Source organism: Leptonychotes weddellii, chromosome 6 (assembly GCF_054177405.1).
Source record: "Leptonychotes weddellii isolate Sample4059 chromosome 6, ASM5417740v2, whole genome shotgun sequence".
Lineage (NCBI taxonomy): Eukaryota > Metazoa > Chordata > Mammalia > Carnivora > Phocidae > Leptonychotes > Leptonychotes weddellii.
In genome coordinates, this window is record NC_138374.1 from 133,097,931 (window position 1) to 133,124,023 (window position 26,093).

The following is a 26,093-nucleotide window of genomic DNA, read 5'->3' on the forward strand; positions in this document are numbered from 1 at the left end:
AACCCACAAAGCCCATTCCTGCCCCAGGGCCTTTACACTTACTGTCTTCTCTGTCTGGGTATCTTCCTCCAGATATTTACATGGTCCTCCCACCCTTCCATATTCACATCTCCAGAGATTCAGAGGTCACCATAATGCAGAGGCCTTTTCCAATAATCCATATAAAATGGCACCCACCCCCTACCTCACGACACTATCTGTCCTATTTTCTGCTCTGTCTTCCTGCAGAGAATTCACATGTGATACAGTAGGCTAATGGTCTCCTCCCCTACCTCCAATCCCAACCACCAGAATAGAAGCTCGAGGCAAACAAGGACTTTGTTTTGTAGACTGCTGTATCCCCAGAGCCTAAAATGATACTGGCTCATAAAAGGAGTGAATACATTTTTTTTTAAATGAGTACAGGAAAAAAATTAGGTTCTGCTCTCGGCACACCATTCTTCATATTGATGAGAATGCCTTGCCCCAGTTCCCCTAAGAAAGCAATGATTTGTTTTTCCTTCGGCTGAGAAGACAGCTGTGACCTCCCCATCACACGCTGCTCAAGCCACTTCAAGTGTTTTTTGAAGTTCAACAAAGTCTGGCCCCCTTTCAAAGAAAACAAAAAATGGTTTTGCAAACACCCATTGTTTGAATGAATACATGATATGTGCTATATCCATACTATGGAATATTATTTGGAAATAAAAAGAAATGAAATGCTGATACATGTCACAACATTAATGAAGCTTGTAAACATGATGCAAAATCAAAGAAGCCAGACATACAGGGCCATGTGTCGTAGGATGCCATTTCTAGGAAATGTCCAGAACAGACAAATCCATAAAGACAGAAAGTAGATTGGTGGTTGCCTAGGGCTGGGGGCCTCAGGGGAGAGACTGAGAAGTGCTGGCTAAGGAGTGTAATTTCTTTTCGGGATGATGAAAATGCTCTCAACTTGACTGCAGTAATGGTTGCACAATGCTAGGAACAGACTAAACACTGATGAATTATGTCCCTGAAACAGGTGAATTGTAGGGTCTGTGAGTTAAGTGTCCATAAAGTCGCTACCGAAACGAGCCCCGACAAATCAGCTTTGCCACATCATTGCATGCGTACGGCCTAAAACTAGATAGCACGTACTCATGCATCCAGGTCTGATACAAATTTCTAAATTAAACACATATTATATACCCAAATCAATTCAAAGTAACGCCGTTCACGTCAGAGAAGATTTTTGTTATTTCACTGAAATCCTATCACTGACCACCTTGCCCCAGGTCTCTTAAATCTGGCGCATGTAACCTCGGGGGTGATACTCCATACTGTGACAACCAGGATGGCCCACCAGGTGCCAACACGTCAGAAGAGCTGCTGGAATTAACCAGAACAGGCCCCGGTTCCAGCAGCCACGAACAGCTCTACCTGCGTGCCTGGGGAGCACAGCTGCTTAGAGCCCTGCCCTCGGCCCCACGCTCCACCCACCAAACCCACTTTCTGCCACTTCCCTCTGTCCAAACTGCTGCCCAGTCCTCCAGTCATCCGTCCCTCCTCTCACGGGAGTTCGTTATAGACGCAGGATGAACTTTTCTTTCTCTCCGGCGCGTGACAATCACAGACAAAGTGCTTGGTGCGAACTCCAGCAGACAAACACTACCACGGACGGTGAATCCGTTCACGGCACAGGGGCAGACGGTGGTCCTCCAACAGGCCGGAACAGGCTTAGGAGACTTTACTAGGATCAAATGGAAACACCGAATTTTAAAAGTCTCCCAGAGGATTCTCGGGCCCTGGAGAACACACTTATAGATTGCAAGAGTGCCACGGAACCCCTTCTGAGAAGTCGTCATCTACAGAGGAAGGAAGAAAGTAACTGACGCACAAAGCTGAGGAGGTCTTTAACAGCGTACCTTGACTGGGTGCCAACTCCCCACTGTCCCTGCCTGATACACACTAGTTAGGAAGGGGGGGAAGGGGGCGCCTGGGTGGCGCAGTCGGTTGAGCATCTGACTTTTGATCTCGGCTCAGGTCGTGATCTCAGGGGGACGTGGGATCGAGCCCCGCGTCAGGCTCCATGCCCCTCCTCCACCTCTCTAAAATCTTTTTCAAAAAAAAAAAAAGAGGGGAAGGATCTATTATTTACTGAGCACAATCCCGGTGCGACAGGCTTTGCTCAGTGCTTTGCAGGGACACGTGTAGGTGTAAGAGACATCTGCCAAGACAGCATCCTAGTCTTATTGATGATTAACAAAGGCCAACAGGTTAAGAAACTTGTCATTCAGGCAGCAAACAGAGGACAGGATTTGAGCAGACGGTGTCCTGGTCCCCGACTAGAGCACCTTAATGAAAGGGTGGACTCTTCCCGATCCTTGCTACAAGCCGAACACTCTGATCCCACGGTGGGAGGCAGAACGGGGACACCCCCTCCCCATGAGGTCCCTGACCTGATCTCCAAACCCTGTGAGTGTGTAACCCTTACACGGCAACAGGGGCTCTGCCCTGTCATTCAGTTACAGGCTCTGAGACGGGGAGACTAAGCTGGATCATCAGGGGAGCGCAGGAAGGAAAGGCCTGTGTACTGACAAGGCTCCCGATGAGGGAAAGGGGAAGGCAGGAGGATGAGAGCAGAGGTCCCAGGGCCGGGCCTGCTGGCTCGGGAGATGGAAGGGGGTCCAGGGCCCAGGAATTCAGGCAGCCTCTAGAAGCTGGAAAAGCAAGGGCACAGATTCTCTCCTAGGGCCTCAAGAAGGACGGCAGCCCCGCCAACTCCTTGATTTAAGCCCCATTTCAAAATTTTTGACCTCCAGATCTTTAAGACAATAACCCTGATACATGTCAGGGTTACGCCCCTACATTTGTACTCATTTGTTACAGGAGCCGCAAGGAGTAACAAGGCCGTGCTAAAGGTACCGAGAGAGGGGTCTGCATTGCCCCCGACACTGTTCCGAGGCAGACGCGCCAGGCCGGAACTTGAGAAGGAGAAGCAGTACCGACAAAGGAGCATGTGATGCGGGAAACCGCGCAGGGAGAGGGCTACGCACGGGGGGCTGGGATGCCGTGGCTTACCCGCGGTGGGGGAGGAAGGCTGGCAGGGACAGGGGGCCCTCGCAAGCGCTGACGCTGCCCCTCAGCCCGCCAGCCCGCCCAGGGCCAGGATGTCCTCCCAAGAAGCACCCAGGGTCGTTTCATGTTGGGGTTGTTTTCCCTTGAGAAAAGGTTCTGGAAGAGTCAAGCAATACCAGAAGGGAGCTGTGGGAGAGGGGAGGGCTTGGCCACTTCCTGGTCACCAGTCCACTCTGTTCAAGGCCACGGACCACACCCACTCCCGAGCAGCCACATTTGAGAAATCAAGTCACCACTAGACAGAAATCTCTGATCCCATACTGCACCCCTGTGAAAGCTGTCTGCAGCGTGGCCGAGAGTTCATCCAGCCCACAGCTGGAGGAGCGGCAACGGGAGACGAACCATCTTTGGGCGCATCTGGACGCAAGCACACACACGGCTTCAGGTCCAGGCTGCACTGGCTTCTGTGAGGCTGCGTCACGTTTCTACAGCAGGGGTCCATCCCCTGGTCTTCTCACGGCCAGAAATCCGGCATTCAGCCACAAGGACAGCTGTCTGTCCCCTTTCCGGCACCAAAGGCCCAGCAAGATGCCTCTCCCCTTCCTCACCTGAGGCTCCCCTTCTAGAAGCTAGGAGATGCCCCACAGGTGAGGAAGGAACGGAACAGCAGGTGCCATGCTCGAGCCCAGCCCGGCTCTCCGCAAGCTGGAGCCCCCGCATTCCTCCTTCCCGGCCGCCCCTCGGCAAAACCTCCCTGGGTTTCACTGCTTGATGCTCACATGGTTATCATCGAAGATTCATTTTCTCAGTCACCCAACAGAAGTGCAGGCTGTCATGCTGACAGACTGCAAAGTCACTCAAGTGCTGCAAAGAGAGGGGTGAGATGCCCAAGAATGCAGGAAGGGACAAAATGACCTGTTGGGGGTGGGGAGGCCTCCCCAAGGAAGGGAGCTTTGCACTGAAATCTGTAAGACGACACTGGCCATTACAAGGACTTACATGAAGCAGCGTGCTGTCTCTCAGGGTATTTATCTGCATTTACAAAATGCTTTGAAACCCAAAAGAAGGTATAAAAATGATACAGATGATTGTAAATAGCCCTTTATGGCTTACAAAGTATCTTTTCATGCATTATCCCAGATCTAACAACAGCACCAGAGAGACACAAGAAGTATCATCCTCTCCCTTTTATAAACAAGGAAGCGGAAATTAATGGTTACACCTTCCATCAAGAAGACGCAAAGCCCGGCTCTCATTCGTCCTCACTGAGAGCTCTAACTGCACAGGGCTGCTTTCCCAGGGAAGCTGAAAAGTGCAGGGACAGGGACTGGCGATCACGTTGGGAACAAAAGACATGCAAATCATAGCACATATTTGCCCGCTGTGTTCCCCTCTGCACACAGCCAGCAGGGCGGTGCAAAGCCAGGAGGCTGGAGCCACCCTCCCCCTTCCACCAGAAACCCCCAAGCAAGCAGCCCCAGTTCGAACCAAACCAACCTGGGCTCACACAGAACTTGCCTCAACTTTGTCAAGGGTTCTTAAGCTGCACAGCTGGGGGAGGGTGGTCCGTATCCCGTATCCCCTCCTCTCTCCTCCTTCTTCCAGCTGGTACCTGCTCAGACAGCGGGATCGCTGGTAGACAACATGCAGGACAATCATCCAGTGCTTGCTTCTGGGGAGTATAAATTCCCTCTTGCCTGGGTTGCTCCAGGGATCGGAGGTTAACACGGGAATCCCCACACCGGGCAGCCGACAGGGTGGGGAAAGGATCAGAGCCAGAATCGGAAGGCCTGCTGGGTTTGGTCTGAGCTCCCCCACTTGGGGTTGGTGGAACAGGCCCCCAAAGGTGTCCATGGGCTAACCCCTGGAACCTGTGACTGTTACCGTACGTGGCAAAAAGGATGTTGCAGATGTGAGTAAGAATCACGAGATGGGAAGATTATCCTGGACAGTGCAAGGGGGCCCAGTGTCATCACAAGGGCCCTTGTAAGAGGGAGGTGGAAGGGTCGGAGTCAGAGGAGGGGGTGTGGAGATGGAAGCAGAGGTCAATGGTGAGAACACAAGACAAGCAGCCTCTTGTGGGCAGCCTCTGGAAGCCGGAAAAGGCGAGGAACAGATTCTCTCCTAGAGCCTCCAGAAGTAACAGAACCTGGTGAAACTGTTCATTCTAGCCCTGTAAGACGAATTTCAAACTTCTGACCTCCAGGACAGTAAGCTAATGCCTCTGTGTGGGTTTTTTTTTTTTTTTAAAGATTATATTTATTTATTTGAGAGAGAGAATGAGATAGAGAGCATGAGAGGGGGGAGGGTCAGAGAGAGAGGCAGACTCCCTGCTGAGCAGGGAGCCCGACGTGGGACTCAATCCCGGGACTCCAGGATCATGACCTGAGCCGAAGGCAGTCGCTTAACCAACTGAGCCACCCAGGCGCCCGCCTCTGTGTGGTTTTAAACAAGTCCGGTGATTTGTCACAGCAGCAAAGACAGAATAGGAGGGAAACTGAAGCTTAAGTAAGACAGACCAAGGAGGGAACAGACCAGGGTCCCCTTGGCCTTGGGGAAGGGGGCACTTCCTGAATGAGCAAACAAAGAGGGCAGTGAGAGACCCCCAAAACCACGGCTACCCATGACTGCAGTTCCTTCTAACTCGAAAGGACCCCCAGAGCACCCCAGAATTCATCCTCACTCCCCATCATGGAAACTCCCAGAATCGGTCTGAAGAAATCAAAAAAGCAAACACTGAGCAGTGACCTCCCCAGGACCTCACTCTGCAGCAGTGGAAGGTGCTGGGCCTCCGAAGATCCAGGCCCTCCACCTGTGCGGCCTTGGGCATCACTGTCCCCTCGGGAAAACCCAGTGGACAAATGGAGGACCTGCAATCACGGTCCCTCCAAACGATGAAGCGTGTGCTGGGGCCCCATGCGCCTGAAGTGTGGAACAACCCTATTCAATTGGGAAAACCACTTAAGTCACTCAGTAAAAATTCCCGGAGTCTGCAGAGACGGCCAGGCAGGAAGTGAAGCACTTGGGGCCCAGAGGTAGCTGTGAGGGGACATGTCCCCTGAGCCGCGACATCCTCAGCTGGGGGGCCACCCGGCAGTAGCATCTGCTAATCACGGGCTCCATCTCAGGAGCCCACAAGGCCTCCCTGTCTCCCCAAACTGGGCTAGACCTCCAGTTACACACTTCCTAACTTCTTGCCCCTCGCCTAATAACTTAAACAGTTATTCGTGTGCTTGTCTCATCCGTGGCCAAATACCAGCACCCAACAGAATCTTCGGATGCCAGTGAAGCGTACAGTGCTCAAGAAATATCTGCAGAATGGAGGAATGAGCTGATGCACGTATGTCATGCCGGTGGACCATGAGCCAGGGGTCCCCATCCTCCTCCTCTGCCCCATCCGCCTACCTCTCACACAGGAGAGCAACCAGGAACACACAGGGTGATCAAACAGACGCAAAAGCAGATTTAAGTTGTAAATGGTGGAGTTCTAAATAACGCAGGAGTGACAGAGCAAAAGGAAGCACTGAACACCCTTTCCCAAGTGGGGCTGGCTCTCCTGCTCCTCGCTTCTTCCTCCGCCACCTGCCAGGTCTCAGGCCCTCATTAAACACCCACCCAGGGGCTACATTCAGAGGTTTTCTAATAAGTTCTGATGAGTCATCCACGTGGGTGCCACCTCATATCAAGGACGGCGTAACACTGAAGTTACAGCCATTCACAACCCCAAGCCCCATCCTCAGAAGTACAAGGAAACTCCATGCCCTGGCAGGGGGCAGTTCAGCCAGGAAGCCTCTGTGAAGCAGCATGCTCTGCTTCCTGACACCCCCGAGACACACCCCGCCCTCCGTGCTTAGTGGTTCCCACCCCAACAGATCCTTTCCAGAAAAGGAAAGCCCATCTATTTAAAGATCCAAGAAGGCACATGTTACTAAAAAAATAAATAAAAAATAAAAAATCTTGAAACCCTTGTGTACACATGAGAATTTTAAATGATACAACCATTATAGAAGACAATACGAAACATTAAAAATAGAATTGCCACATAATTCAGCCATCCCACATCTGGGTATAGATCCAAAAGAATTCAAAGCAGGATCTCAAAGAGATATTTGCACATTCATGTTCATTGCAGCATTATTCACAACAGCCAAAAGGAAGAGACCCAAGTGTCCATCAACAGATGAATAAAGAAAATGTGTTAACTGCATACATACAATTGACTACTGCGCAGTCTCATAAAGGAAGGAAATCCTGTCACATGCTACAGCACAGATGAACCTCCAGGATATTATGCTAAATGAATTAAGCCAGTCACAAGATGACAAATACAGTAGGATTCCATTTATGAGGTATCTAAGCAGCCAAAAATCATAGAAACCAGAGTACAAAGGTGGTTGCCAAGGGCTGGGAGAAGAAGGAAAGGGAACTGGTGTTTCATACAGAGTTTGTTTTGCAAGAGGAAGAAGTTTTAGAAAGATCTGTGGCACGATGTGAACGACACTACTGAACTCTACATTTAAAAATGGTCACATTTAATGTTGTGTTTTTTAAACATTATTTTAAAAATCTTGAAAGTACATTATAAAAGGAAAAAGAAAAAAAAATGCTCAAAACAGGTAACAAATTTTAAAAGAAAATCTATACAGCCAGAGAACACATGAGAAATGGGGGGGCGGGGGGTGGGTGGTGGGGAGAAGATGAAGAACACAGTCAAATCAATGAAGTCCACATATTCAGTGCAGAGTCGACCCCACAGTGGGGAACTGAGGAAGGAAGAGGGGCCCATATACCTGCTGCGGCCCCAGCCCCAAGGATGAATGTGGCCCCCCTCAGGCCAGTCGCTTCTCCTTCTGTGGGCTTCCCTCTGTCTACACTGCCCCATCCCCCGTCCCGTGCAGAGCACCGGAGAGATCGGGGAGACTGGCAAGTACCTAAAGGGCTTGGCAAGGCCTCCAGATGTAAGACACCGTGATCCTTATCACAGCGGCTTCTCGGAGGACCAGCCCTCTGCGCTGGCCATGCTGGGAGGCCTGTGTCTTCAGATCTGCAAGAGCATCCAGCCACCCAAACCCCAAAGTGTCCTGCCCAACGTTGGCCTGGCACCATTCCACATAAAAGAAAGTCAGGAACAGTCCTTTACACAGAAATCCCAGGCCTTGGTTCTCGACAACTGTAATTACAGCCAAAACAGCTCTTTTGAAAGGGAGAGAAGCAGAGAAAACAGCAGCCTGGACCGAGCAGTGAATTGGGGTAAAACACACACCCAGAGTGCTTGCTGTTAGGGCGGCCCATCTACACAAGGGCCCGGCCAGCCAGACCAAGCAGCTTTCTGGCCAATGTATTTCTCCGTCTAACTGAATGAGCTGCTCGCTCATTAAGCACTGGAAGCAGGTCACAGGCACAGGAGCTCCTGGGGGCAGGGTCACGCGGGCTAACAGGTGGCAAGGGCAGAGGAGACGGGGCCTCTCCAGCCCTGTAGGCCCCCAGCTCCCAGGGCACGACCAGTCCTACCGGACACCCCAGCTTTGAGGAGATGTTTTCTGCACAGGTCCGCTCTATTCCATCTACAAAGGGGTGTTTCTGCTGTGGACTCCCTCACTAGGGAAGTCCCACATCCCAACACTTTGGTACAACTGGGCACGCATCACCCAAATCCACATCAAAGAGCCGGTCACAGAGGTGCAGTCCCGTGCTGGGTGTGAGTCCCAGCTCCACCTCCTGATAGCAACTTGACCTAGAACCACTTACTGAGCCTCCCCAAAACTCTGTTTCCTCACCTACAAAATGTGATAATATCCTCATCTCGTCTAGAGTAGTTGCAAATAATAGATAATAAATTATTTCTAAACTAAAAGGCCAACTAAAGCACCTGACATGCAGTATTACTCCTGACAGCTAATATTAACAGAGCTACGACTCTAATTATGATAAGAGTACTCATGACAACATACTTCCTTGTGTCTTAGTCAAATATGAAGAAAAGAGGGACATTTTTGGTGAAACCCCAAGGACAGGCCAGCCCCAGGTCCAGGCCTAATAGCTGCTGAGGTGCCAACCTCAGTGAGAGCAGTAGGTCATCCCAGCAAGGGGAAGCCCCACCCGACACCCCCTACCCAAGGCCGCTGTGCTCTCTGAGCAGAAAGAGGAAGGAAGAAAAGAGGAGAGACCTGGGAATATACTGAATGGCAAGCCAGAAGCCACGGGGACAAAGGATCTCACATGGTCTCTCGACACCAAGTGGGGAACTGCACTCAGGCCACATGCCCACCACTTCCTAGACCCTGGGACTCCTCACGACCCCTCCAAGCTTCAGTTTAATCTCAAAAATGAGGGTAACAAGACCCACACTCCCCAGCTTGCTGTGACCATTGAACGAACCCATGTGAAAGGGCTTTAAAGCAACTCCCACATCCATGAAAAATGGCATTGTTGTTTTTAATAGTTTCGACAAATTCAACTTAATAAAAAAAATGCTGAAGGACTGGGAGGATCAAGGCAGTGAAAACATTTTTTGTTTGTTTGTTTGTTTGTTTTTCTTAAGTGGGCTCCACATCCAGCATGGAGCCCAACACAGGGCTTGAATTCATGACCCTGAGATCAAGACCTGAGCTGAGATCAAGAGTCAGACGCCTAACCGACTGAGACACCCAGGCACCCCAAAAAAGTTATAAGTTACTTAATAAGCTAATGAGATGCTCAGAGAAAGAGGAGCAATATTAATTTTCTTCCCAAACTAATGTCATTGAACTGAGATTTCTGTGGATGGGATGAATTGGCTGGAAGTAAAATTGGCAAAAAGCCAACTGAAGCTCCCAACATCTGCTATAGGTTTTCTATTTAGGTAGTAGATTCTTCTGGAGACAAAGAGCCCAAACCAGGCTGCATCCAGGATGACCGATCCAGCCACCTCCAACACCCATTTTCTCCAAAAAGTCCTGCAAATCCATTCGACCAATCCCAAACCTACCTTCGAAATGTACAACTTTAAAGTAGCTTCTATTTCAATACAGAGTACATGGACAAATTCCTTCACTGTGATCAGAAGACAACTTAATTCTGGTTCAATCTCTGCTCTGTGTACCAGAGTCAGAAAGCAACAGGCTGGAATGCTTACCAGACTCTGCTAGAAGATCCCCGAAATGCCAGAAGAGAACGTACACACTCTCAGAGCCTAAAGCAACTGACCACAGAAATTTTGCTGAAATCCCACAATCTGTCCTTAAAAATTCAAGTCAATCTTATATACCACAATAAGTTGCTTTACTTTTTTAATGTTTTGAGCCAGTTAACAACTAATTATCAAACATTTTCCCTAAAATCTGAATAAACAAAGATCCTTCACCATTCTCGCTTACTCCCTGGCAGACCCCACACATCCTCAAGGTACTGCATCTCCGTTCCAGAAGCAACAGGCCAGGAGAGGCGGGGGGGGAGAAGAGTTTCCCCCCCCACCACCATCACATCCATCTTAACCTTGGCCTTTAATCAAGATCAACCACCCAACTCAGAACGGCTTCCCTGGAGAGTATAGGGAGAGGGGTCTGGGGTTTGCTATGGGTGCAACCATCCACTCTGGAACCCCCAGCACCATCTAATGGGCCGACAGCGAAGATGCTGGGGTTCTGACTCCACACAGCACCCTCTCCAGCCACTCACCCGGATCCGGCGCATGGCAGCCACGATCTCCACTCTGCTGTTGGGCCTCGGCACATCCAGGCTTCCGACGTACTGCAGGGAGGAAGCAAGCACTCGGTGAGAGGAGAACAGCAAGGGTCCCTGGTCACAGGATGTTAGCAGAAGGAGGACATCCAGTTAAGCTCCCTATTTTGCAGAGGAGGAGAGAGCCAAAGGAGTGTCTTGTTCCGGGACAACTTCTAACTTTATAAAAAGCAACTAAAACACAAACCACTGCTTCCTCTCCCATCCTGCTCTTGATCAGAAATGCAACGGAGTCCAGTGTTTCACTGAGCAGCCTCCTGAATCAGAAAGACTTGGCTGTGATCAATCTCCCACCACTGTCTTTGGGGCGAGGTACTTTGCCTTTGACTCATCGGTAAAATGGGATTTCAGGAAAGATCAAACAAGAGAAGGTATAAATCTCTTACACGAATATGCTTTGTTTATATTAAAGCATTCCCCACCCCAAAAAAGGGAATATATGCTTTTTTTCAATTAATGGCATTTCACTGAGTTAGCCCTGGATGTTATAGAGACCTCACACACTTGACTAAGCTCCCAATTGGAGGAAAGGAACACCCTTTTTAAATAAAAATAAAAATATTTTTATATTTTATATTTTTTATATTTTTATATTTTATATTTTTATATTTATTTAAAAATTGAATCTTCTAAAAAAATTTTAATCTCCTACAACTTTTGAGTTATTTTTAAAACCAAATGACATCCAGGTTAATGTTTAATATATGGATACTTCCTCCCAGTACACTATTCAAATAAAGCAGAAATACACAGAGCAAAAGAATAAAGTCCCCCCCCACCACCACCAAGAGTTTAACATACACCTTTTTGTGTGCTGATGGACAGATACATTCATAGACACAGAGGAATTTATTTTATGTAAACAAGGTTCACTCTTCACATTTGTTCTGCATGTTGGGTTTTTTCGTTTTTGTTTGTTTTTTGCTCTAAATACAACTTGGGCATTTTTCTCTGCCAACGCACACAAGTCGGCACGTTACCTGCAATGGGTCCCCTATTGACAGACGCCTACCCTCTGTCACTAGTAACAACACGGAAACAACACCGGTAACAACACGACCCCATCACCTACAGAGCTCACAGCTCACCCAAGGAGCTCTGGAGGTTGGACTTCTACAAGTAGGATTGCTGTATCAAAAGTACACAAGTATCTAGAGATCATTCCTTAGTAGGATGACACAAGAAAAGAGAGGGGGACGTTTTTTAAGCACGTATGATATCAGTTCTTCATACACGCCATCCCGTTCCATACTGACCTACTGGGTCTGCCTTTCCTTTTTACATTCAAATGATATAAAATAGCCTGGGGGATGTCCTAGGAATTAACAGCCCCAAAATAACTTAAAAGTCTACCTAAGCAAAGACTGAATTAATAGAAGATAAGAGGATAGTCATCCCGTATTTCCTGGGGTCGCAGGAAGAGAAGGTTCTTTCTGAAATTTGGAGCTAAGGCTAGCTCCAGTAAGGAAGGTTCCAAAAGCTGAATACTGCAAAGGACTTCCCCCAAGATTGATCCAGCGTGTGTGCGCTCATACCCTGAGGCACGATCCCGGCAGCCGTCTGGGCCCAAGGCGGATGGCCCCACCACAGTGTGCAGGAGCAGTGCACGTGTTGATAAAGTACCTGGCAACGTGCTCAGGTACATGAAGCCCCCTGGATCGAAGAGTGTGATAGGATTTAAACATGGTTGGGGTCTCTCCCTTCTGAGCTCTGCTGGGGCCCTGCGGACATGTCCGTGACCGACACATTCCGGAACAACACGAGGCCCGGGTTTGTGATTGCCCAACATCACAGAAGCTCCAGCAGTTTCCATACTCGCGGTCCCGGGCCCTTCCTGCCTGAAGGCTCCTGCCCTGAGCTCCGAGCACTCAGATCTCCAGGGGCTTGTGTTCCCTCAGCCATCATGTGAGAGCCAGGACCTCAAGACCTAGCAAGGTCACTCATTACAGGTGAGCCTGAACTGTCCCCCCAACACTGACCCCTGCCACACACCCGGAGGGCCTGCTCCAGTGAGATCCACACCTGAGCCGGAACACAAGTGCCCAGAGGGGACCCGTCCCCACCGCTACCTCCACCCAGCCCATCTCTCCCCCTCCGGAAGGGAGACTGCTGGGCAGAGAACCCCGAAGCAGTCAGGAAACATGGGGTGCAGGGAGGACGAAAGAGAGGAGAGGTAGCTTTCTGGCTTTGGACAGGTTTCTTAAAAGAAGCTTACACGAGGACACCCATCATCTCTACCTGCGACAGCCTCCTCCACGCCATCACCACCCCCCACGCTGGTACGAGTGCACGTACACGCTATACACCTTCACACGCGTGCAAGGCACATGGCCCGCAAACACACTCCTCTCACACCCACATGGTCATCACACACACTAATAGCTTACAGTCCGTTCACACCACGCACGCACGCACTGGTCTGCCTTCCTTCCCAGTCGCCTTTCTGAGAATCCATCCGGAGCAGGTAACCCACAATAGACGCACCTTAGGGTCAAACAGATTAAAAGGAAACCCAAGGTATGGTTCAGGTCCACATCTAGTCAAAAGCTAGTCACACTAACGACGTGAGTCACAATGCAGAACCACAGTGCCAGGGGAGCAGCGGAGAGGTCGGAAAGCCCACTCCTCAGTGCAAAACAAGACCTGAAAGTCAATGCTGCTGTATGTGCAAGTCTGACCTCACAACGACCTGGGGCAAGCACGAAGCACGACCACCTCCACAACGGACTACAGTCCATCGGGAGTCTCGATCTTGAGACAGAGCGAGTGCAGGACCCAGTCCAAGCCGAGACCCACCTGCTAGAGGCTGGTCCTTACAACCACTCAGCTTCCGCGGCCAAGCTCACCATCATTTCTGGGGTGAACAGGACAGGACCTTCCCACGCTACTTTGGAAAGTTGGCTCCCAGGCCTGAACTTCGTCCACCTGCCGAGCTAAGAACCTTTCAAGATCCTTGCTTCTGTCACCTCCTGCAAGGATCAGGCAAAAGCCTGCCTTCAGTCTAAGGCTGACGCCCAGTGACGGGTTCTTGCTCAGAAACGGCATCCCCTTTATGTGCCTCTCCTGCAGGATACTGGGTGCCGAGGGCTCCCGTGACAACAAAGGCAGGCCGGCTCCGTGCCTGGGAATCAAAGAAATCGTTTCCAGGAGGGAAACTCGTGTTCTTTCTCCTCCCCGCCCCCCACGCCATGCTCCTCACTTAGGCTTCTTCATCTTGATTAACAGCCCCCAGAACATCCACCGTCGATCATTCAAGCCTGAGACCTGGGGGTCATCCCAGAACGAGCTTCCCCTCTACCCCCACCTCATCCCACAAAACCCTTCCTTCTGACTTCATCCAGTGTCCCCTCGTGGCTTTCTCCACTGTCCCTGGGGCCCCTCCAAACCACTCCCCACCAGGCTGTCAAGAGTGAGTGCTCTCCAATGCAAACCCGCTTGCATCACCCCCTGAAGACCCCCGCACACTCGCACCAACTGCTCTGAAGAGGCCCCTCAGAGACCTTGGTGTGGCTCCCCCTTCCCGGGTGGCCCGCACGGCGCAGCTTCCTCTCACACCGCTGGCCCCTCCATTGTCGGGCAGGGCCTCAATATGCGTGCCCTTGCCTGCACGCGGGACGCTCCTTTTCTGCGCTCTCTCTCTCTCTCTCCCCCCAGTCCTCCACTATCCACGGCCCTCAACACATGGCCAAGTACACGACTTCCTCGTCACCGGTGACCCACGCCTGCCTGACCGGAATCCTCTGACAAGGAACCCATCCACCCCCAGCGCTCCGAGGAGGGGTTAGGAGAGGCCTGAGCCCCGGACTCTGCCTCCCCGGCCAGCTTCCTCCCGTCAGCCGTCCCAGCCTGTGCGGTCCCCCCCGCTGTGACTCTATAAACTCCCCCGGACATTCGTGCTGGCGCCTGAGCTGGACCCAAGCCAGACGCTCTTACGGCAGCACACCCAATGCCTGGCTTACCAGGAGATGAAGTACCTCAGACCTTTCTGCTGGCTGATTCTTAGCCACCTGGCCTTCCGTAAGACTTCTGTAGGGTTCTGTAGGAATCCTGCTGTGGGGCATCTCAGAGGGCTGCTATTCAGAACATCTACCACAGAGCTTAAGGGGAGAATAAAGGAGTTTTAAAATATCCAGACCTACTTCTTTTTCACGAGCATTCAGAAAGAAGAAGAAAAGAAAAAAAGGAAAAAACTAGAAGGAGGATGCAATTTGTAGTGGGTAATCAAGATACAAGATCACCTGTGTTCATTTTATCTGCAGCTTCATCTTCCAGATAAGCAGGAGGTAGCTGCAAACAAGGTTAAACCAAAGGACTTCTGATATTTTTTGTGAGTTTCTGGACAACCTCAGCCTTGGTGCTAGATTAATACCTCCTGAAATTATGTTCATTTTCTTGCTTCCACTTTCTGGAGATTAACTTCTAGAGACGCTGATAAACTGCATTGTATATAGGGTCCCCTGGTGCGTGAATCACAACACTAAAAGGCAGCAAGACTTAACAGCCACCCATGGACTTGTTAGACGTTCTGCCATCACCTTCTTCAGGAACTCCCTTTAATTTACAAGGTTTCTGTCAACTGTTTCCAGAAACCAAAAAAAAAAAAGAATCACACACACAAAACTGATATAGGAGTCAAAAATAAATGTATGAGATGATCCTGCCTCTGATAATGTTGGAGGAACTGTATCACTGGACTAGGCCTCCGACAAGCAATAAATATGATGTCTGGACAAGATTATTAAAAAAAATAACAATTTTGCAGAGAATGTACAAAGAGTGAACTGAAAAACCAGCTAGGATGTTAGTTAATAATACCGTATCATTATTGACTCAATCGTAACAAATGCACCGCCCTAATGCAAGATGCTAAGAGGGGAAACCGTGTGTTTGGGGGGTGGGGGTGCAGAGGCAGTAAGGGGTATATGGGAACTCTGTCTTTGCCACCCAATTTTTCTGTAACCCTAAAACATGAAGTCTGTTACTTGAAGTCCTAAGAATAAGCTTGAAGGCCCTGGAGAGAGACCAAGAACAGGCAGGGCTTGGCATGGAATCCTCCCTGAAAGGAGGCGACTGCCCTACACGAGACTCAGTCTGTGTCGTTTGCACAGCACCAGCTGGCTGGAGCTCGGGTCTAGAAGCCCAGACAGACAGCCTGGGGGGTGTGGACACCAGAGATGGGATAGCCAGAGGAAGTGGCAAATGGGGGGCAGAAATCCCCAACAGAAGGGGGTCCTACAGGGTGACCCCCAAATACCCCCAGCCGGCTCCGTGGATGACCTCCAAACTACACATTTCCATGGGAGATTCCAAGGAGCCCAGGAGAAGGTGGCAGCTGCCCTCCCAGATTTGGGATTTAAGACCAGCCTCATTAACCATCGCGGAGAACAAAAACGAACACTCTTCAGAGGAGAATAGCAGAATCCTGTGGCAAAAGGCTGTTAAAGCCCTACTGACTGGCCAGCATGGGCAAGGCCACAGGGAAAGGCCACCGGGCCACATTCTTCTGGGGGCAAAAGGGCCCCCGGTGCAATGTAAAGTTCCCCAGATTCTGCCTTCCCACCTGTGATCTTCTGAAAACCACTCAGCCCCTGTTAAACAGCTCCAGCCCACGGTGAACACCACGTGAGATTTAGGAGGACGCCCCTCTTGTCAGAGAAGGACAAAGAGGCCCAAAGCAGACAGGAGAATGCAGAGGGAGGGCTAGATCTCCCCAGCTCCTGACCTCCTTGCCTGCCTCTGAGCCAACACTCTCCTTTCGGGTCCAAATCCAGCCTGACTTTTGTTCTGTCACCCTGCCAACCTTCTCATATCCCTCCGGTTTCCTGGCCACACTGTATCCTCTTCTCAAAAACATGCCCGACTAGTCTGATACCTGCTGGAATCTAGAACCCACCAGTGGGGGACCCATCTGAACTAGTCCCTTAACCAATCCTGTCCTGATACCTTCTAAAAACTTAGAATCAGCGGCACCTGGATGGCTCAGTCGGTTAAGCATCTGCCTTGTCTGCCTTTGGCTCAGGTCATGATCCCAGGGTCCTGGGATCGAGCCCCATATTGGGCTCCCTGCTCATCGGAGTGTCTGCTTCTCCCTCTCCCTCTGCCCCCTCTCCTGCTTGTGCTCACTCTCAAATAAATAAAAGCTTTTAAAAAATTTTTTTAAAAATAAAAACTTAGAATCATAGAAGCAGAGGACTTCAAATCCTGCCAGTGCTTCCTAAATGTCCGCCATTATGACCCACCCAAGCTGCTCTTTTTCTCATTCGCCCTTTGCTTTCCTTCCCAGCATCTGTGGTTGCAGGGTGTGCCTCATTCACAGTCATCATCGGCCTTCCCCAGGAGAATGGGAGCTCCTGGAGGGCCAGCCGGGCCCTTGCCCACTCCGCCCCCGTCTCCCCAGCGCTCAGACCAGGGCCTGGCAGAGTAAGACACAAGTATCTGCCAAGTGAAGGAGGGGGCAAGGCAGCTCGCACTGGTTCGGGGACCTGCCCAAGTCACAGAATTCGGGCTGAGCAGCCCACCCGCTCCGCTCCAAGCTGGCACCCCTGCTCCAACGGGAAAGTCCCCTCCCCCTTCAGAAACGGCTCTTGGTGCCCAGCCGAGCGTCCTGTTGAGCGGGATTATGAATGTGACCTGGGTGAAAGTTCTCGCCTCATTTAGCATCGAACAAAGCAGCATTAACAGCAGGCTGCAGCGGCCCCAGATTCCAGGGCACACACTCAGCCAATGACCTTCTGCTAACCGCTCTGGGGGAGGGGAGGAAAAACGTTGCCTTGGGGTGTCCCCCTCCCCACTTGAGGCCTGCTCTGTGTTCTCCAGGTGTGGAGGTGTGCGGGAGGGAGCACAGGGACTTCGAAGTACCCATATGGACATTTACCAGTGTCCTTACCCCTGACAGCAACAAGGCAGAAGCCTTGGGGCAGGTTCCCCCCACCCCTCCTCTCCCTACACACACACACACACACACACACACACACACACACACACACAACCAGAAAAGCTTCCAAAATGCTTGAAATGCAGCTGCACACCACGTCTTTATTTATTTGTAGTCTAAAAGGAAAGAGGCATTTATATTTCTTCCTCTCTCTCCCAGCCCATCCAAAAAAGGAAGTACTATTTGAGGGCCATCTGATGTGACTGTGTCACTATTGATCAGGGGCTCAGCAGGGGCCGATGAATGTGCCGGAGATCACAGCAGAATCCTTCCTGCTCCTCACATGAAGGGCTGGGTGCAAAATCATTGTGGTGACTTGTCTTTATGCTAATGCCATGCGCCTCTCTACAAGGGACAGAGGGTCGGGCTGAACCAATCAGCAAGCCCATGGAGAGGCTCTTTGGGTTCTTTTAGTCCATTAGCAAAAGCTTAGATGGGTTGGCCTGATTACTTCTCTTTATTATGAGGATCTGAGGGATCTGGGCAAAGGGGAGAGAAAAAGTAGTAAGACAGAAAAAAGTGTTCTGGTCTTTCAACTAGCAGCTCCCGAATGAAAGCCTCAGCTCCACATGAAAATCTGGCTTGCGGGCGAGCGGCAGAAGCCAAGAAGCATGTTCTGCCCTGCCCATCTGGGGGGCTTACTTGGCCCGTGGGTTACTTCTCTTCTGGGGGGATGAAAAAGCACAAGGGGGTGACACGGCGACAACAAAGTGAAACGTTTACCCAGGCTATGTGATAATTAAGTCACCAGCTGTGAAACAACCAGGTAAACCAGGAATGGGAAGATGAACAAAGAATACCACGAGATCAGAGGAAAAGTCAGACCCCCAAGGACAGAGCTCAAGTGGCCATCAAGGGCCATTTGAGCCAAACCTTCATTCTACAGAAGGCAAAACTGGGGCTCAGAGAGAACCAAATCACAGCTCTGAGTGGCAGGATCAGAACCAATGTGCATCTCGCTATCGTCCACCCCCCCCCCCGATAGAGCAGCAGGGTGACACAGTCAGTGCCCCACCAAGGCCTGGTTCACGACATTGAACTCAGGTGGAGCTGGATCAGGAGGCCTGTGCACAGGCACCCGAATGGTCAGTAGCCAAAACACAAACCAATGACCCACCACAGGGCAAGGGGAGAAGGACATTCATCCAAGGAGTTCGGGAATGGAACTGTGGAAATAGAGAAGACGACCCTGGAGATGATGCTGGAAAGAGATCCCCTGAGCATTCACCTCGGGGCAGCACCAACATTCTGTACCAGCTGAACTCTAAGTATTTAACCTCTCCAAGCCTTGGTTTCCTCTTTGGAACATAGCCAGTATCTAACCTGCCTCAAAGTCCAGGTTGTCCTAAGAATCAAAATTAGTTGCAGCACCAACATTCTGTACCAACTGAACTCTAAGTATTTAACCTCTCCAAGCCTTGTCCTAAGAATCAAAATTAGTTAACACAGATGAAAGTTCCATAGTTTCTAAAATACCACCAGTGCGCCTGAGTGACTCAGTTGGCGAAGCATCTGCCTTTGGCTCAGGTCATGATCTTGGGGTCCTGGGATCGAGCCCTATGTCAGACTCTGCTCAGTGGGGAGTCTGCTTCTCCTTCTCCCTCTGTGATCTCTCTCGCTCTTGCTTTCTCCCAAAATCTTTTATAAATACATACCACACAGCCATAAAGACAGGATATTCTTTGTTTTTTGTCTGTTTGGTTTTTTTTAAAGATTTTATTTATTTGACAGAGACACAGCGAGAGAGGGAACACAAGCAGGGGGAGCGGGAGAAAGAGAAGCAGGCTTCCCGCGGAGCAGGGAGCCCGATGCGGGGCTCGATCCCAGGACCCTGGGATCATGACCTGAGCCAAAGGCAGACGCTTAAAGACTGAGCCACCCAGGCGCCCCAGGATATTCTTTGTATCATTATGTTCTTGCTTTATGGGCCAACAAGGCGTTGATGATACAGATTTTGTAGCTTTACAAAAATTGACTCTTGGGTTCTTACAGACTAATGACTGGACAAAGCAAAAGGTGATCCAAAATGCCATGGAGTCAATGGAACATGGAACCAAGAATTCAGTCGCACAGGCTCAAACAGCAGTGAGGAGGGGAGACATGAACACTAGGAACAGAGAGTGTGACCAGGCCACATGGACAGCTGACAAACGCCCCCACGCCTGCACCAGGAATGGCCATCACACAGCTCACAGAGCCTCAGGTGGTGGATGTGGTTTGCCACATTTCCCTCCCAACTGACCGAGCCGTGACCTTCCCAGAGGCGGGGATACAAGATCTCTAACCCACTTATCATTTATCAGCATCACAGAATGAAACCCCACAATCGAGTAAAATTTCCAGATAACTGGCAGGTACCCCATTGAAATACCCAACTTTTCTTTATTTTGAACAGTCTTGAGTAGAATCTTCCTAAAATATATTATACTCTGCCCCCAAAACTGAGATTCTATAAGCTAGAACAAACACATTTCTTCAGGATTCAGAATAACCAGTTAAATACATCATTTACTGTATAAGTCCTACGGCAATGACAACAGGCTCCAGGGTACTCTTATGCCTTCTGAGTCCTTGAGGCTGATGTTAGAATTGAATGCTTCCTACACTGTTAGCAGCAAGAATGGTAACAACAGGCTATATATGCTCCTGCCTTTAACAATAACTGTCCCAAATCCTCAAGAAAGTACTAGCAAGACAAATCCACCAACCTATAAAAAGGATTATACACAGTGGCCAAGTGTGATTTATCCCAAGATGTAAGGTTGGCTGAACATAGGACAGTTAATATACCACTTAATAAAATAAAGACCAAAGGCCATTCAATCAACCCAAGAGACAAGAAGTATTTGATAAAATCCAATACCCTTTTTTTTTCCCCAATACCCTTTCATGATGAAAATACTCAATAAACTATGAATGGTAGTAAACTTCCTCTATCTAATAAAGGGTAATAAACCAACAAATGAACCCACAGCTATCCTCATGCTTAATGGTGAAAGACTGAATGTTTTTCCCCTAAGATCAGGACCATGTCAAGGAGGTCTGCCCTTATCACTTCTATTCAACATGATCTGGGAGTTCTAGCCAGCCAATAAGGCAAGAAAAGAAATAAAAGGCATCCAGATTGGAAAAGAAGTAGCCATACTATCCACAGACGACATGGTCTTGTATATAAAAAATCCTAAGGAATACACACACACATACACAAAATCACATTCAATGAAGGAGTTAAAAATGAAATTAAGAGGGACGCCTGGGTGGCTCAGTCGGTTGGGCATCTGCCTTCTGCTCAGGTCATGATCCCAGGGTCCTGGGATGGAGTCCCACATCGGGCTCCCTACTCAGTGGGGAGCCTCCTGCTCCCCCTGCTTGTGCTCTCTCTCTCTCTCTGGCATATAATAAAATCTTTTTTAAAAATGAAATTAAGAAAACAATTCCATTTACAATAGCACCCAAAGAAATAAAATACTTAGGAATAAACTTAACAAAAGTGTACGACCTATACACTGAAGCTTACAAAACACCTCTGCAAAATTCAAGACCTACATCAACAGGAAGACTTTCCATGTTCATGGATTAGAAGACTTAAGATGGAAACACTCCCCAACTGATCTGCAAATTCAATACAATCACTCCATTAAAATCTATAACCTGTTTATAAACTAGCATCTCTAACATCAAATGTGTGGGTCTTCCACACCAACTAATTCTCCAATTCTCTGCGAACACCAACTGGGTGTCCTACAATTTCAATTCTGACACTCAGTACCCAGAGTTAACACATGCCCACAGGTTAAGAGTTCAGCCCAACAAAACCCCATTTGAGATACTGGTTGGAAGTTCTGAGCCTCCCATACTTCTGACCAACCATCTGTAAGTCAGGGATTCCCATGATCCCCTCACAGGTCCAATAATTTATTTTAACAGCTCACAGAACTCAGGGAAACACTTTAGTTACTATTACCAAATTATTATAAAGGATACAAGTGAACAGCTAGATAAAGAGGGACACAGGTATGTGGGAAGGGGCACCGAGCTCTAGGAAGCCACTCTGGGCAGGCCACCCTTCCAACACCTCAGTGTGTTAGCCAACTTAGGAGCTCTCCAAACCCATTGTTTAGGGGTTTTATGGAGGTTCCACTAACAGGCATGATTAAGTCACTGGCCACCGAGACTGAATTCAATCTCCAGCCCCTGGAGCTTCCCCTAAGGTCAGGAAGTGGGGCTCAAAGTTCCAACCTTCCAATTACATGGTTGGTGCCTCTCTCCCAAGCAGCCCCCATGCTGAAGCTTCTAGGGGCCCACTAAGAGTCACTTCATTAACATCAACTCAAGGTAAGGTTGAAAGAGGCTTCTTATGAACAATGAAAGATGTTCTTCTCCCCCTTCTCATTCAGGAAATTCCAAGTGTTTTTAGGAGCTCTGGGTCAGGAAGCAGAGACCAAATATATATTTATTGCATTACAGTATCACAAAATCCAATCGGTCTTTCTTGCAGAAATTAACAAGCCAATCCTAAAATTCATGCGGAAATCCAAGGGATCCAGAAAAGCCAAAACAATCTTGGAAAAGAACAAAGTTGTAGGACTCGGACTTCCCAATTTCAGAAATCACTACATAACTACAGTAATCAATACAGTGTGGTACTAATATAAAGCTGGACATATCAATCAATGGAGTAAAACAGAGTCCAGAAATAAATCCCTAAATTTATGGCCAACTGATTTTTGACAAGAGTGTCAAGACAATTCACTGGAGGAAAGAAATGGTCTTTTCAACAATGGTGCTGGGACAACTAAATATCCACACACAAAAGAATGATGCTGGACTCCTACCACACACTATTATGTAAAATTAACTCAAGATCTATCACACATCTAAGCATTAAAACTACAAAATTCTTAGAGGAAACCATAGGAGTCAATCTTCATGAGCTTAGATCAGGCAATGGTTTCTTAGGACACCAAACGCACAAACAGAAGAAAAATAAACTGGACTTAATCAAAGTTAAGACCACTTGTGCTTCAAAGGACACCATCAAGAAAGTCAAAGGACAACTCGTGTAATGGGAGAAAATATTTATAAGTCATATCTGAGAAGGGACTTTCATCCAGAATATAACTCTTACAATTCAACAAAAGAAACAACTCACATAAAGAATGGACAAAGGGTATGAATAGACATTTCTCCCCAAAAACATAAATGGCTAATAAGCACATGAAAAAAATGCTGAATCATGAGTCATTAGGGAACTGCAAATCCAACACTACAATGAGATACACTTCACACCCACCAGGATGGCTAAAATAAGCTCCAAAATAACAAGTGTTAATGAGGATATGGAGAAATTGGAATCCTCATACGTTGCTGTAAAAAAAAAATAGTGCAGCCACTTTGGAAAACAGTTTGGCAGTTCCTCAAAAAGCAAAACAGAGTTAACATAGGAATCAACAATTCTACTGCTAGGTACGCACCCCCCAAAAATGAAGACATAAGGCCACACAAAAACTTGTCCGTGAATGCTTAGAGCTGCATTACGCAAAACAGCCCCCAAAATGGAAAAACCCACATGTCCATCAATGGATGAATGTGTTAAAAAAATGGGGTATATCCATATATTATTATTATATATAAAAAGGAATGGAATGCTGATACATGCTACAGCATGGATAAACTTCACCATTATGCCAAGTGAAAGAGGCAAGTCACAGAAGACTCCACATTACAGGAAATGTCCACCATAAGCAAATCCATAGAGACAGAAAGTAGATCAGCGGTTGCAGGAACTGGGAGATCAGTAACGGTAGTTTTCCTCTGGGGAGGATGGAAACAGCCTGCAATTCCACAGCAGTGGTGGTTGCACAACAGAATGAAAATACTAGAAACCATGAAGTCGTACACACTTAACACAGTGAATTGTATGGTATGTAAATTTATCTCAATAAAGCTGTGATCTTAAAAACATACCCACGAGAAATAACCGTCCTCCTTTTGATTCGTTGCGGACAGGAAAGGAGAATTACAACCAAACTGGGTTCTGCGTGAGCCTCCGAAGTGCTCTCTTTAAGGCAAGGCTATGACCCTCCCCAACCACTCTGGCCTCTCAAACGCTCTTCTGGGCCATTCTGCATTGCTGGCTGTCAACTAGACGCTTAAATTCATCAGAGAAAGCATTCCCAGGGAAAGAAATGAGCTATAACGGTCCTGAATTTTAGTTCTCATTCGAGAAGATATATTTCCCACCCCCAAAGAATATGCATTTTTCCCACACTGTAAGAGTATAGCAATCTCATTTCATATTCCTACTCACCAATGCAATAAAACGAAAAAGCAGCTCACAAAATAGATTATTTCTGTCTCATGCTGAACCTTCTCAAGCAAAGAGTCCCACACCATGACATTTCTGGAACTGCCTGGGTGAACCAGGCTCACTAGGGTGATCCCAAAACACAAACAGCACTAATCTTCTAGGCAGGAATGGATTTTTAAAGACACAGCAAGAAAAAAGATAAAATAATGTATTACACATGTTGCAACTCAGAAATTCCAGTATTCAAGACCATGACTGAAAGTGGGCGGGGGGTGGGGGGTGGCGGGGAAAGGTCAGGCCATGATGAGATTAAGAAAAGGAAGTAGATTTCTGGGTTGGAAAGGATAGTAAACATAGATAATGTTGCCTGACAACTCCCCCCCCCACCCCGCACACACACCCCTGGAATTTTTTTTTAATTTATTTAAATTCAATTGGTTAACATAGCGTATTATTAGTTTCAGAGCTGGAGGTCAGTAATTCATCAGTCTTATATAACACCCAGTGCTCATTCTATCGCGTGCCCTCCTTAATGCCCATCACCCAGTTACCCCATCCCCCTCACCCCCCTCCCCTCCAGCAACCCTCAGTTTCCTATGATTAAGAGTCTCTCATGGTTTGTCTCCCTCTCTGATTTCATCTTTTTATTTTTCATTCCCTCCCCCTATGCCGTTTCTTAAATTCCACGTGAGTGAAATTATGGTATTTGTCTTTCTCTGACTTATTTTGCTTAGCATAATATACTGTAGTTCCATCCACGTCATTGCAAATGGCAAGATTTCATTCCTTTTGGTGGCTGCATAATGTTCCATTGTATATATATACCACATCTTCTTTATCCATTCATCTGTCGATGGGCATCTTGGCTCTTTCCATAGTTTGGCTATTGTGGACATTGCTGCTATAAACATCAGGGTGCACGTACACCTTTGGATCCCTACATTTGTATCTTTGGGGTAAATGCCCATTAGTGCAATTGCTGGATCATATGGTAGCTCTATTTTCAACTTTTTGAGGAACCTCCATACTGTTTTCCAGAGTGGCTGCACCAGCTTGCATTCCCACCAACAGCGTAAGAGGGTTCCCCTTTCTCCGCATCCCCGCCAACATCTGTCGTTTCCTGACTTGTTAATTTTAGCCATTTTGACCGGTTACACCTGGAATTTTAATCTCTTCTTTAAATGCTTGCCATGCTTAAATACCACCCCTGTTGAAGAGATCACTATCTCAGGCAACAGCTCTGTTAGCAAGTTCTCCCTTTTATAGCAAGCAAAAATCGGTCTCCATAGAGATTCAGAATCTACTCTGTCCTCAAACATGTAAAGATATTTCTCATCACCCTGGCAGCCACAGGCCTTCTGTCCCGCACATCATAGCTCTTCTGATATTTAGAGTTCAAAGGGCATCACGGGTAAGGCTCCACTACTCTCCTCAAAAAGGTGTCTCAGGTGCTAGCATCTCTACGGAGCACTAGACCATGAGTGCCCTCCGGGGGCAGCCGAAACGAGGATAAAGGGAGGAGTAGCAAAGTACACGAGAAGGAGCCAGGGAGGGAAACTAGAGGCGCCCAAGAGGGCCAGTTGCCCCAGCAAGCTGTGCTTCCACCCTGACGCCAACCAAACCCTGAGCAGCAAGGGGCGCGGGATCTCCAGACACCGGAGTCCCTCCGCGCGTGGCTCAGCCACTAGGCTGCCCTGGTCTTTAATCTGTGTACAGTGGAGACCACAGATACCGGTTCCTTTTTCTCACACAAGAGTTGAGAAAATGGAGGTACCGTGTATTTTCTCTCTGAAAGGAGCAATAATGCAGAGACAGACCAGTTATTACTAAGAACAAGGGAGGGAAAGTTCATCTCTGGAGACCTTTCACTTCTCGCTTTCGATCCTTTCCCTCATCTTCCCAGGTACCCTGCATCCAGCCCTCCTCCCGGGGCAGCAGTGATCCTCTCCCAAGATTTCTTTCCCTTCTTCCCTCGTCCCCACCAAAACGCCCTGTTCGGTGTTCCGAGTCCCTCCCCCCGCTCTACATGCAGCTAACTAGTTACATAAACTAACCCCTGGTAGGACAATACTGGCAGCAAGGGGCCTA

The 26,093-nt window shown here is 48.5% G+C and overlaps 1 protein-coding gene across 6 annotated transcripts in view; it reads right to left on the reverse strand.

The window, feature by feature from the left end:
- The window catches only part of NOS1AP (nitric oxide synthase 1 adaptor protein), a 255,913-nt gene that overhangs the window by 173,027 nt on the left and 56,793 nt on the right, over positions 1-26,093 (reverse strand). For 4 of the 6 annotated variants that reach the window (XM_081825245.1, XM_081825244.1, XM_081825243.1 and 1 more), the window contains exon 2: positions 10,699-10,770. In XM_081825245.1, coding sequence (XP_081681371.1) covers positions 10,699-10,770 — 72 coding nt within the window. Of the gene's footprint in view, positions 1-10,698; positions 10,771-23,662; positions 23,934-24,005; positions 24,127-26,093 lie in introns of those variants that run through there. The other 2 variants (XM_081825247.1, XM_081825246.1) reach the window with 2 other exon arrangements.